Source organism: Haliotis asinina, chromosome 9 (assembly GCF_037392515.1).
Source record: "Haliotis asinina isolate JCU_RB_2024 chromosome 9, JCU_Hal_asi_v2, whole genome shotgun sequence".
In the NCBI taxonomy this organism is placed as follows: Eukaryota; Metazoa; Mollusca; class Gastropoda; order Lepetellida; family Haliotidae; genus Haliotis; species Haliotis asinina.
The window spans coordinates 39,907,265-39,921,879 of record NC_090288.1 but is presented as its reverse complement, the minus strand read 5'-3'; the positions used below and the strand labels follow the sequence as shown (position 1 = coordinate 39,921,879).

At 39.7% G+C, this 14,615-nt stretch overlaps 1 protein-coding gene across 1 annotated transcript; it reads left to right on the top strand.

Moving 5' to 3' along the window:
- Window positions 1-2,125: 2,125 nt before the first annotated feature.
- On the top strand, window positions 2,126-14,225 carry LOC137296055 (DNA/RNA-binding protein KIN17-like). The gene is made up of 11 exons (XM_067827708.1): window positions 2,126-2,220; window positions 3,010-3,154; window positions 3,431-3,525; window positions 3,946-4,112; window positions 5,063-5,296; window positions 9,161-9,212; window positions 9,884-10,028; window positions 11,249-11,371; window positions 12,031-12,130; window positions 12,558-12,658; window positions 13,363-14,225. The coding sequence occupies exons 2-11, from the start codon at window positions 3,035-3,037 to the stop codon at window positions 13,426-13,428; spliced, it is 1,203 nt and encodes a 400-aa protein (XP_067683809.1). The 5' UTR covers window positions 2,126-2,220; window positions 3,010-3,034; the 3' UTR covers window positions 13,429-14,225.
- The last annotated feature ends 390 nt before the right edge of the window (window positions 14,226-14,615 follow it).

Genomic DNA, 14,615 nt, shown 5'->3' with positions numbered 1-14,615 from the left:
ATACTGTCTCTGATGGGTAATTAGTACAATAAAAAAAGTATATAATACTAATACCCCATTAGAGTGACTGAGTTTAATTTCACGCCACACTCAGCCATATAACAGCTATATGGCGTCTGTCTGTAAATAATCGAGTCTGTACCAGACAATCCAGTAATCAAAAACATCAGCATCGATCTCCACAACTGGGAACCGATGACATATAGTCTGGTTCATAATTATTGAGAATTTTTCTTCTTACTTTGAGCTATCCTAACACCTCAACTGATTCACTGATACTTAAAACTAAGTAATGGTATAAGGGAGGTAACTCATCTTGGCCTACTGAGTATAGTACAATTAGAGTTACCTCCCCTGAATTTGTAGCAGACGTCATTTTCCTCAGCACTGTCAACAATGTCTGCTGAAGATAAAAGAAGGTTGATTTTTGAGTTTTGTAATCAAGGAATTGATGATGTAAATACATTGGCAGAGAGAACAGGAACCCCTCTTTCTACTGTGTATAGGATTAGGAAGAATTTTAAAGAGGGAAAGGATTTTGGGCACCAGAAAGGAGCAGGGAGACCCTGAAAACTGGACTTCTCAGATCGCGTCCGGCTGGGAATTTTAGCATCTAAAAAGCAAAGGGCAAGCATCTCCAACATCAGGTATGAATTGATAGAAAGGGGATCAACAGTTGTATCAAAATCTACAGTTAGAAGAAATTTGATTGATCTTGGATGGGAGAAAAAGACTGGAATTCCTTCTCCTCTCATGAAACAAGAACATAAAGACAGGCGTGTTGAGTGGTGTTTGGCACATGAAAACTTTGACTGGGAAAATGTGATTTTTACTGATGAAAGCTCAATATGGGTATATCCCAATAATGTGAAAATATGGACAAAGTCTGCGTCAGCACCGTTGTATCGACGACCTAAATACAGCCCAAAGTTTCATGTATGGGGAGGGATATCCTTATTAGGAACGACCCCGCTGGGTGTGTTTGAGGGAAATCTGACAAGTCAACGCTACACTAACATATTAGATAATTTTCTCCTTCCAAGTGCACATGTGTTTTATGGAAATGACTGGATTTTGCAGCAAGATAATGATCCTAAACACACCGCAAAACATGCCAAGCAGTGGTTTCAGGAGAAAAATGTGACTGAAGTACCATTTCCTGCATATAGTCCTGACTTAAATCCCATTGAGAACATTTGGGGGATGATGAAGGAATGTGTGAATCAAAAGGGGTTGACAAAAATTGAAGACATGAAGAGAGAAGTGGTCCGATACTGGGACAGCATAACTCACGAGACACTAACCTCTCTGATAGGAAGTATGCCTACCCGTCTTAGACTGTGCCGTGAAGCGCAAGGAGACTTGATAAAATATTAAATTGTTACCTACACAACATGAAAAGGTCAGTTCACTTTCACAATACATTCAATTTTATCTGATTTGTTCTCGTTTAAAAATATGAAATGCTTTAGCTATTCTCAATAATTTTGAACCATACTGTATGTCAACCAAGTCAGTCAGACCACCCGATCCCATTAGTCGCCTCTTAGTCTTACGACAAGCATAGTCGCCTTTTATGGCAAGCATGGGTTACTGAAGGCCTATTCTACCCCGGGACCCTCACGGGTCACCCATCAGAGACAGTATATACCTTGATGGCAGTTTTTAGCGTTAAACATGTCAAAAGCCCCTGTGCAGTGAGGAACGTATGCTTTAAAAACTTACCTGACCCGTCTCAGATATTCGTTTCCCGTTGTTGGGGGTATGTTCAAATCAAAATTGTCATCATTATCATCAACGGCAAACGCTTGTGGAATGATGTCATCGTCGGCAATATCACTCTCTGTCTGCATCTTCACCTCTATTTCTGGGTCCACCAACTTTCAAGTTTCGTCCGTCCAGAAAACGTGTTCCGTTTTCAAAAAGTTGAATTCGCACCCGAAAGTGTGTTCCATATAAATGGTACAACGTAGAAGGCAACGAGGAAATGGCAATTATGTGTTTGTCACAATCTCTTCAAAGGTACACGAACTGAAAACGACCAGGTGTAAACAAGAAATATTGCTGTTAATTCTGCCGTGTTGCATTTCGTAGGAAAACCCCTGTGTGTCTTTTGTACTTCGTTCAAACACTTCCGGTATTAACTATTTCCGGTATACACAAACAAGTGGAGAAGCAGAAACAAAATAAAGCTTTATTGTTTGGATCTTTTGCCTCTTTGTAAGTATACTGTTGTGAAAGTGAATTACAACGAAAGCTAGATTGAACATTCTGAACACACTTAGTAAATAAATCTTCAATTATGCTGGTATTTACGAGATCTGTGCAATCTATCCTCCAGCACCTGAACATTTCGCTCATCCACTGGCACTGATACGATAATCATCAGTGTTCCCATCAGTTTGTCATTTGCTTGTCAAGAGAAGACCCGTCTTCTGATTGTTGTAGACGAATTCATCACATCTCCCTTAAAGTGTGGTTTCAATCGCTTTTTTGTTCAATTACTTTTGTTGAATGGCGCTGGGTTATATATTCATGGAAATCAAATGTCTGAAAACAGGTTCCATCATTCAAGTGCTGTTGACGGACGGGACAGTGGCTGTCTCTTTTCTCTGGCTGAGATCTGTTGAAAACACCACCTGTTATGTGATCATCCCACTACTGGGTATATGTCAGCAATGTCGGTTTAGACTTTGGCTTTAGTAACCCTTGGCTGTCTTAACAGGCGGCTATCTGGTTTATGTGGACAAATTTGCTGACTTTGCTGACACAGGCCATTATATCCCAATTTACGTCAATCGATGCTAATGATGTTGATCACTAGATTGTCTGGTCCAGAACTGATTATTCTGCCATTTACTGATATAGCTGGAACATTGGTGATTGTCGCACTGAACAACAATGAACCAAATAAACTTTGGTACTGTAAAGAGTTAGAAAATAAGGTATTCTAGGATATATTATAATAATCATAATACGTGACATGTTATTTATGTTATTTTCTTTCAGAAATCCAGAAATATAATCAAGCAGGATGGGGAAAGAGAAAGGAGGTTTTTTAACTCCCAAAGCAATAGCTAATCGTATCAAAGCCAAAGGACTTCAGAAATTGCGATGGTATTGCCAGATGTGTCAGAAACAGTGTCGTGATGAGGTTAGATAATATGCTGCATTTGTCACTTTATTTAATCACCTTGATCACTAGATAATGTCAGGTGTTTGTATATTTCACCTCTATTCTATTTTATATTTGTTATTGTTGTTCATGATTACTATCTCCCTAGTAGATTGTTGGTTAAAAAAGGCGTCATAGCGTTTTATGCTTGTATTAAATAAAGAGGTAACTAAATGTAGCATGTTGTGCTGAGCATACTCTCGATGTTAAAGCTTTGTGAGTGTGGATTCCATGTTTCGTACACTTTCATTCTAGAATGGTTTCAAGTGCCACATGATGTCTGAGTCCCATCAGAGACAGCTGCTGTTGTTTGCAGAGAACCCAGACAAATACCTTGATACATTTTCAAAGTAAGTTTACACATACATTAAGTACTGGAGCAGTTGTGTAGCCTAATAGTTAAAGTGACACTCATCACGTTGAAGGGCCGGGTTCAAGTCCCTACTCTGGTACAATGTGTGAAGCCCAATGGTGTCCTGTCAGTGTAAACATGTTCTTGAATAGCTTGTGTTAATTTTCATGTTTTTGTGTATTGTGATACAGGAGCTGAAATTGTATTGAACTGTGAGCTTTGTATCACCATACAATAGTGTATTGTTGTATTGTTACACCTCTGTTTTTCATAAAATCCATTAAAAACATGAGGGTGGATTTTGATTTTGCTGTAACATAATACAGCTTTGATAACTATTCTTCAATTATGTGAGCTTCTGACTGATATGATCCTGGTTTGTGCCATTATATTTTTATGTATGTTATTCGTCTTCCAGAGATTTTCAGGATGGGTACTTGGAATTACTGCGGCGGAGATTCGGAACCAAGCGAGTCCATGCCAACATAGTGTACCAGGAATACATTGCAGATCGGGAACACGTCCACATGAACTCCACAATGTGGGAGACCCTCACTGAGTTTGTCAAGTGGTTGGGGAAAGAAGGTGAGCCTCCTTCCTTTCTTCATCCTTGATATCTCCTGGGTGAACATTCTGTTAAATCTCCACTGTCCCTTGGATGCGTCTATGGCTCAGCCCGATAATTTTATTACCTCCCATTGCTGGCTCTGCATTCTCACAGCAGCCAATCAGCTAAGCTGCCGCTACAAGAAGCTTGCCAGTGTCAACAAACATAGTGGTTGCAGCTGTGAAGGTTTGTTTGCAGTGCAACTCAGATTTGAGAGAAATCATACAGACGAATTGCAAAAATATATGGAAGAGCTCCTTCCACCTCTTTTAGTGTTCCTTGGCATGATTTGTGTCGGCAAATTTAATCAGTTAGACACCTGATTAGATGAACAGCCAGGCAAGGGAGCTATTAAAATTATCAGGCTGTAGGCAGTAGATACATCCAGGGTATAGTGGAGATTTATTGGACTTATATATTAGGTATTTAGACCTACATTCTACATTGATCATGTTGATACACATACGATATATACCAATCTGTGTAAATCTTTTAAACCAGTCGCACCATCCTTGTATATCATTAATGTGTTTACTTTCAGGTTTGTGATTGTCACAGTTCTTGTTACCAAGAATCTACTGATGGAGAAGAAATTTCATTGAGACATTTATCACCATGATTACAATATATGTGTTAAAATTTGCAATACTACTACAAGTAGTAGAAGATTGATGCTTGTGTTGTTGATCACTGGATTGTCTGATTCAGACTTGGTTATTTACAGACCACTGACATATAGCTGGAATATTGCTTAGGGTGGCATTAAACTTCAACCAAGCAACCATTTTAATAATGACCCTGTAGCATGCTACCCTTTGAAATGGTAAATTTCTACAAGTATTCATGATGTGTCAAATATGGGTCATTCTGGCAGGTACTGTAGCTCTAGTGTTACTATTGAGATTCTACCTCTGGCCGTTTGTTGTAGGTGAGTGTGTGGTGGACTACACAGAGAAGGGATGGTTTGTCCAATACATTGACCGAGACCCAGAGACCATCAGGAGGCAGGAAGCAGTTAAGGCCAAGGAGAAGATGGACATGGACGATGAGGAAAGAACGGCCAGATTTATCCAGCAACAGATTTCAAGAGCATCTCAGTCTGACACCAAGCTCCACAATCCTGAGTTCACAGAACTAAAACGAGAGGACGAAGAAGAAAAGGGTAGGTTACTTTGTCAACTGGATATCTAAGTTGTTTAAAGGTAGACTTCAAACAATACCCAAAGGCTGGAAAACCCGAAAAAAAGTTATGCCTTGAATATATCACAGCAGATGTGAATCAGCACTGAAATGATAAATACTTTTTACCATAAACCCCACCATACTGACTATACTAAACTACAAAAGGATCATTGTACATGTATGTATTTGAAACGGTTTTGTTTACATGGAAACGTATTTGTTATTTAAGGTTGAAATTGAAGGAACTGTTTTGTCTTGTTGATGAACAAGTACTCCTGAAACAAGTCTGACAACACATGGTGTCACATGATGAGGTCATGTCCTTGACATTCAGGGTTGAAGTCAGTAGCGTGTGTGGCCACCAATTGCGTTGATAACTGCCATGCAACGCCTGAGCATGGAGTGTATCAAGTGGTTGATGAAAGCCATGGGCATAGCATTCCACAATCTGAGAAAACCTGCAGTGAGTTTTGCCGCAGTTCTTGGTCTTGGTCAAAGGCCATGCAGCCTTCTCTGAATTTCATCCCACAGATGCTCAATTGGGTTCATATCTGGACTTAGAGCAGGCGAGGGCAATGTGCAGATGATGTGCTGTAGGAGGAAGTCCCTCGTTAACCTGTCTGTGTGAGCATGTGTGTTATCCTGTTGAAACATGTGGTTTGGATGATGGGCAAAATGTGGCACAATGTGGTGTCTTACCACCTGATCGATGTAGGGAACAGCAGTCACTCCATTTCCTCAACCTGGACCAATATTCTGGAAGACCTGGGGTCCAGGTTTGTGGTTCAGTCCAAAGCCAGTCTAAGTAAACTTCGTTGCAGTGTATTTCGTTACACTCCACCACTGAGTCTAACAAAACCTAGTAGAAGGTCGCGTAAGGAAACCTTTGAGCAACCAATGACCATCCAATCAAATGCGAGACGGTTAAATAGATTTAACCAATCAGACAACGGCTACAATTTAGGGATCGGAGGGAGTTCAAAATATTCAGGTTACCGACACAGATCTCTCCACAAACAAAAATCAGCATATAACACAGTAATTTGACCTGCAGTATACACGCTTTGGGGTTTCTGTTGACATGGTTACCATTAGCTAATATTTCCGCAAATTAACATCCTTGAATATTGTCAAAAACACTATTTTCAGCAACTGTTTACTCACCCGGAAGCGATCGTACGCTAAATAGCATTCGGAATCGTTCGGGTACAAACCTTTTCGAGATAAAAAGTTCATGAGGAATGTGCGAATGTGCACTTTTGCGATTTGGTAAGCTGTGTTCTGATTGGTCAGTCTCAAAGGTTACCTGGCGTGACCTCCCATAAGGTTTTGTTAGACTCAGTGGTGGAGTGTAACGAAAAGTACTGAGGATAAGTTTACTTAGACTGGTCCAATGCCACCCCAAACCATGATGCTTGGTCCTCCCCATGAGTCGCTCTCCATGTAACATGCGCCAATGTACTGTTCACCCCTCCTTCTCCAAACTCTAGCTCTGCCATCTGCCACGGATGTGCAGTAACGACTCTCGTCTGAAAAGATGACAGTCCTCCACTGCTGGCAGCGCCAGTTCTGATGTTGTTGGGCCCACAGAAGACGTTCCCGACAATGTCGGAACTGTCAGGACAGGACCCTGAACAGGATGTCAACAGACCAGGTTGAAAGTTCTCAACCGACGATGAACTGTTGCTGCAGAAATGGTCTGTTGTGGGTTTCTCATGCTCTGTGGAAGCGATCCTGAAAGTGCTCCCGGTGAAGATGGTGATCTTGATGTGCTGTTGTTACCCTGGGACGGCCACTGCGCTGACGATCGCTGGTGCTGTTGGTTGCATTGTAACACTCCCGTAGTCTCTCGACTGTCAGAACACTGCAGTTGAAGTCGCTGCAATGAACCGGGGACGATGACCACCATGAAGACGTCCGATGGCTTGTTCCCTCTGATTTTGAGTCAGACGTGGCATGGTGACAGTGATCAGGAATTGAATGACAGGATGATGGTTTGGGGTCCCTTTTGTACCCACTGGACCAGGGGTTTGCACGTGCATCATGCTTTTCAGAAAGTTGCATTCGAGAGCATTACCATGTTCACGGAAAGGGTATGAGTTTGAATCCTACACAGAAATCTCCTTTCTTTAGGATGATGTGTTATGAATGGTCAATGCCATATTTGTAATGTTACAATAGCATAAACTGTGAGTGAACCTATCAGATTCCAATATCAGGTGGGAGCAAGATGACTTTGAAAAGTGTGATGTTTCTTTTGTAGTACAGTGTTAGTAATAATTAACATGTGTGAAGGGTGATTGGAACATTGATAAAGAAGAAGTGAAATCCATTTAGTACAATGTCAGAGATTGAGTGGAGAGAACGGTCTTAGTTCAAGACTTTTGCAGCAGTCAGTTACAAGACAATGATTGGCATTTTTTATATTTGATATAAATGATTTACATTATATAAACTGCAGCCATTAACAGTGTTTTTATTTTCGAAGCATTTCAAAGTTGAACGAACATGAATACATGACACATTTTATGGATAACAACTTGTTTTTATTGTTTACACAATGTTTCTGAGCTTATCCTTGCTCCTTCATCAAGTGATGCTGATGAATATATACACCTGATGAATGAGCAAGAATTAGCTCTGAAACATTGTGTAAAGTATATGAAGAACTTCTCATCCATAAAACGTGTCATGCGTTCATACTAATAGTGCAATGTGTATTGCAGTTACATTTTTCCATAACCCAGCATTAGTAGATAACACATGATAGATATTGCACCTTTTATCTTGTTGCACTATCAGTGATTTAGACACAGTGTGCAGAGTTATTGTCAGGGGATGCCGGGAAATTTTCAAGGTACTTAAATTTCGAGGTTTGAGATCCCCAGAGCTTTCGAGGTGATTAAGATAGAGAAGTTTGGGGGCATCAAGTATATACATATTTTAGAGAAATTTTATTTTGAGATTAGCAGTAAGTGGCCAGTAACATCACTTACCGGACCAATACTCACTGAGTAGTCAGTGATAACTGCCGTCTGACTGTTAAAACATTGGGTATACCAGTCCATGGCTACAATACTAGTAATGAAAACAAACATTAGATCCTTTGTTGTGATAAACGACCCATGAAATACTGTCGGCAGAGTTCAAACATGACACCAATTTTTCTTGGACAACTATCGCCAATGCAGCCCATTTGGTCATAGAGTGACATCATGTGTATTGATGCAATTCTATAGTCAGACCTAGTGATCACAGTAACTCTCAAACTCAAGTACAAAAAGTTAATCTCATGAAGAATGAATGGGGGCTGTTTGCAGAGGCCCAGATAAACTGCATATCCAGGCATAGAAAAATATGTAATTATGTAAGTTCTATAAGCATTTAATTTGTTAGATACACAAAATGTGCACTGAATATATTTCTATAAATCGTATGCATAATGGGAAAGACAGCGATTGCTACGGTACTGTCAGTGTAACATGAACAATATTTTATGGAATCATTATATGTAAGTTTGTTTTGATTACATATAATATAAGGCAGTATGTTATAGCTGCTTAGTAAACTCACTCAATGACATAAACTTGGCTGAGTAAAATCTCTGAAATACCCACATATGTGAAAGCAGTGGGTAATTGAAAGTGAAATACCCACTCAACATTCATAACACCCAGTCCCACAAAATACAGTGGGTACAGTACACACATAAGCTACATCTTATGTGGAGCTCTGTGTTTAATTCACTGAATCTGTGAGTTAAACCTAACTGACCTACCAGCAACTGGAGAGACAGACTCTCCATCTGTTGAGTCACTTAATATGGCTGTATGTTTCTCTTCAGTTACCTTCTGTCTTGACTCCGGAGCTAAGAAGAAAGAGGAGGCCATGTTCAAGTAAGTACACCATGTGTACTTCAGGAATCTCATTAATATTCATGCATCAGCACATATTTGGTCAAAATGAGACGTAATATGAAAATAAGTGGTTCTCAGAAAATATAACTATTTTGATCATTGTTCGATTTCTTGACACTGGACCCGTGAAGGTCCCGGGGTAGAATAGGCAACTATGCTTGTTGTAAGAGGCGACTAACAGGATCGGGTGATCAGGCTTGCTGACTTGGTTGATACATGTCATTGGTTCCCAATTGCGCAGATTGATGCTCATGTTGTTGATCACTGGATTGTCTGGTTCAGACTCTATTATTTACAGACCGCCGCCATATAGCTGGAATATTGCTGAGTGTGGCGTAAAACTAAACTCACTCACTCACTCTTGACACTGAGTCCGGATCAGATCATGTTAGAAGGTGAGAGTCCAAGTGGTTAAAGTACACATGGATACAGTGTGTGAAGCTCATATTTTGTGTCCCCAGGGTGATTTTGCTGGAATGTGCTAAAAGTGGCATAAAATAACACTCACTCTCTCACTTTCTATTTAAGAAATGATTTCTGTTATTTCCACACCTAGGTGTGATCCAGGTAAGTCATGGAGAACTGATGACACACAAAACTGTGTCTGTAGCTTGTGTTGATTTGTCAAGTCCTGATGTTGTGTGTTTCAGGAAGCCAACAGACAACCCACTGAAGAAAGTGGACAGCAAGTCGGTGTTTCAGAAGGCAGAGAGTTCTCAACGAGAGAGGAAGGCTGACACAGGGGCAGAGATGAGGGGACAGAAGAGGAAAAGTGCTTTGGGTGAAATCATGGAGGTAAGTACAGAACAGGTTAATGTTTTGATCAGCCGGAAGTGCACTCACAACCATTATACCCCAAAGGATTGGTCAGTTCTTAGATTGATGACAGTGGCACTCAGTACTCTTCCATTTAGGTAACAATATATTGATATCAGCAAATCAAGTAGATACAGGTACCATTTGTATGATAAATGGATATCTTCATTTGCCTTTGATTTCACTTTTTGCGGGGGGTATTAAAATGAACAATGTTTTTTTTTCTGGACCATAGCTTTCAAACTATTCAATATTTCTTCACCAAACATGGCACATAGATAGATCTGGTGGTCTCCTGGTGCCTTTTGATATTTTTGGAATTCTGAATAAAATTTTTTTTGTGTGTTTCCAAGGCAACAAGTTTGACTTTGACTCAAATTGCTTTTTAGTGTTCTTTTCTGAAGCAGAACTTCAAAACCGTTCACCAAACTGGCAGATATAGAGAATACTAAACGACCTTCCGTCTTACATCAAGTGGGATTACACTAGTGTAATATTGCCATAAAAGTATTACTCTGCAATATCTTTCATGGGCGAGTAATAAATAATCATAACTAGTACCCATATTCATATGAGTGAGTGAGTGAGTGAGTTTGGTTTTACGCCGCTTTTAGCAATATTCCAGCTATATCACAGCCAGCGACACCAGAAAATGGGCATATTCATATGAATATTTTACCATTGCAGGGGATATTGATGACTTTGTCATTTTTTGTAAAATTGGTTTAAAGCAGCAGTTTAAAGTAGAGGTTTAGGCATTGTTTGCTATGATGCAGAAAACCTGTGTATTTGGCACACAATTATCTCAAAAACACAGTGAATTTAGATGCTTGTATCATTGTTTCCCATGAAATTTTCAAACTGAAGCCGACTCCCCAAAACATGCCCATGACTCCCTCCCATGACACCAAAATGACTCCTAAATGTTTATGCTAAGGGCAAACACTGAATAGGCATGTTGACTTGGGTAATGCATGTCATTGTATGTCAACTGCACATTTCAATGTTCGTGATGTGGATCACTGGATGGTCTGATCCAAAGTTGAATGTTTATTTCCGCTATATTGAATGAGCGGTTAAAACAAATGAAAACACAAACTCGAGCTAGTGAGACAGGTGATCTATTTTTTAATACCTCTATCCTTAAATGTCTGCCTGTGTAGAACTGTACTGACTGGTGTGGTCTGTTTTGCCCCCAGTTTGAGGAGAAGAAGAAAGAGAAAGTCAATCGGAAGGACTACTGGCTCCAGAAGGGTATTGTTGTCAAAATTGTGTCCAAGAAACTGGGGGACAAGTTCTACAAGAAGAAGGCTTATGTAAAAGTAAGAGAAGTGTTTTAGGTTGTTTGCTGATAGAATACATCTGTATGTTGAAGAATATTTTCACTACAGGCACGTCTTGAACGTAACTGCTATGTAAATAGAAATAACTGGAAAGCTTCTAACTCAAGCATGCTAGAACAAGTACTTAAAACCATCTTATCTCTGTGGATTTGTGCTGACCCCAGGAGCAACTGTATAACATCAGCCTATAAAGTCTTTAAGCTGATAGATAATGTTTGTTTCTCCGTATCCTGACTCATGCTTATCATGCTTATATCCTCCCTCTTTGCCTAGACAGTGGAACACTTGAAATCCCTTGTTTGATAATGTTTGTTTCACAATACAGTGGAAGCTGTCTAAACCGTCACTCACTCGGGCTGAAGAAATAATCCACTTTAAGACAAGGTGCTGGATTATGGAGCTGATGATACATGTACAAGCCACAGGTTGGACTGAGATTATATGCTGGTGTTGACAATTTGCCAGATTGGACAGATGCCAGTTTTGACAGCTTCCACAGTATTTAAACAGTCAGAAGTTTCTTTTCAGTGCTCCAGCTCCTTTTTGGCACTAGTCATAAAACTCAGTGAAATAGTTACATTACTTTACTCTAAACATTGTATGTTCAGAGCACTGAATGTTGATTCTTAATATTCCAGGAAGTGAAGGACTTGTATACAGGTATCATCAAGACACTGGATTCAGGCGACACCATCAAGGTGGACCAGACCCACGTTGAAACAGTCATACCTGCTATAGGTAATGCCATCATTCACCTAAATATTGTTCTCTACAAGAGTGATTCCAGGATATGTTCACAGCATCCATGTGACGGTTGTTAACAAGATTTTATCCGCTTGTCTATAAGACTTAGTGTATTAACATTCTGTTCCGACTGGTAAGCCTAGCTGATGTTACTTTCATGTGATAATACTCAACTTTGCTGAAATAATGTTAAGCTTGGGAATGAGTTAGGTTTTATGATGCATTTAAAAAATATTATGGAATTAGTCCTGTGAAGATCTGGGTTTGACTTGCTCATGATATTGATCACTGAATTGTCTGGTCCATAACTGGTAATAACATGTCAGTAACAATGGACTTTGCAATGGACACATTGCATCTTTGGAAATAAGTTCTCATTCAAGGACCTTGACCTTTTCATCTCTCTTTATCTGTGATTCAGGCAAGGAGGTGATGGTTGTGAATGGAGCCTACCGAGGAGAGAGGGCAGTACTGGAAGACATTGATACCAAGAAATTCTGTTGCACCATCAAAATAAACTCAGTAAGTTGACACACCTATCATACTTTTTGAAGATAGATTTAGGGAGGCTTTAGGTTGACTTGTGTCACTGAATACTGGCATCTGTTTGATATGCCAGGATAATGGTTTTAAAGACTGTTTATCCAGATGGGATATTTGGTCTGTTTTGTTAATATGTTGCCATTGTTTTTATAAGGTATGTTTTGATAAGACATGTCTTTTAAGAGCCACTAATGGGGTGTAATTTAGACATTGCAGGCGATTTCCTGGGACTTCTTTCATGAAGCCAACTTTATTTAGGTTAATAATCTTAACTCCCATATTTTAACACTGCACTCAGGTACCTTAGTGTTTTATATGATCACCTAAGTGCTTTGTGAAAAGAGGCCCAGGTCAGCTTGTTGTGAGTGTGCAAACTAGTTTCCACAATTTGCTTGCCAGCCAGTTTGAATGTTGACATCGGTCTCATCATTAAGCTGCTAATATGATGAACATTTTTATCAGGCCATGATTTAAAAGTGTATTGTGACCTAGTAAGTTCGAGGGAGTGATATGTTTACAAAAAGACCCCACGAAATTCGCTAGCCAGTCGGGCCAGTAACTGTGGAGTTTTACTTGTCCAACTGTATTTTTACTAGCCGCGGGCTAGCAGACCTGTGGCTATTTTGCACACTTGTTGTTTGAACCAGTAATCACATATTACCTCTCTGTTTCCATGGTTTCAGGGCTTGATAACAGGTCGTGTTGTTGAAGGTGTACAATATGAAGACATCAGTAAGTTACACACGTGACCATAAGCTCCGCCCATTATTCATAACTGGGAAAATATGGACTGAGAAAGATCAATGACTTGCACATGCAGAAACTGGTGACCAAGAGGACAAGGTGAACAGTTTTTGATTCACAGTGGCATTTGCCTAATCATCTCTGATCTGATCTAGCTATGCACTGTCCAGGGGAGACTAATCTTAGTACCATAGGCTGTTGAGAAGCCTGTATCCAGACTTGGGATTGCATTGCTGACATACTGATCTGTCCTTTGACACATTCAAAGAAAAATACGAGGAGAACATACCTGTGCCAGTGCCAGTGTGAGGAGATCTGGAATTCTATGGGACAAGCAGGTTTCAGGATGTTCAACACTTAGGTCTTCATTTCATCTTCCTCTCTCAACATTTTCATGTAAAGGTGCTGACATGTTGAAGAGGCTTGAAATATTTTTACATCTACTCAAAAATGTCTGAAACAGTATCAACATCATGTCTTATTGCTAATGGCTTTAACATGCTGAATGAGGTATGTGATTATTGCAAGTGGAATATAAAGTGTACAGCAGTTTTCCAGACAAAGTGTGCCTACTCAATGCCATGTGTTGGTCAATATCACTTTTCCAATGGAGACTTTCTGTGGAAGAGTTGTCACAATATTTGTTTATTTATATTCCTCTTTGACTTCATACATATGTATCATCTTGCTATAGCACATCATTTAGCTGTAGAAATGGGGATATGTGATGCTGTATGAGAGTGTAGAGAGGGGTGGGGGGTGGGGGTAAAGATTGGAAATAAAGACAATGTTCCAGCAGTCACCAGTATTGCTTTATTTAATTTCAAGGTGCATATGTTTTATGGAATTTTATTTCAAGAAATATGTTTTTCTTCTTCCTACAGGTATATTTCAATCCTATGAATGTACATTTCTTTATTTTTTCAGTGCATGTCACTTTTACAACTGGGATTTTGGATGAAGGGATCAAATCCTGTGAATTCCCTACCTGGAAACATTCCCTGCAATCATTTACACAGTTCTGATTCCTACATCCTCCATGATCTAAAACCACCTCTGTGGTGTAGTGTTTAGAGCCTCTGCATGGAGAGAAGTCTCCAGTTTGATCCCTAATCTTTTGATGAAAAGACATTATGGGAAGGTGACATCACATGGATGGACAACTTTATTGTTAAGAGTTTTATCAGAACCT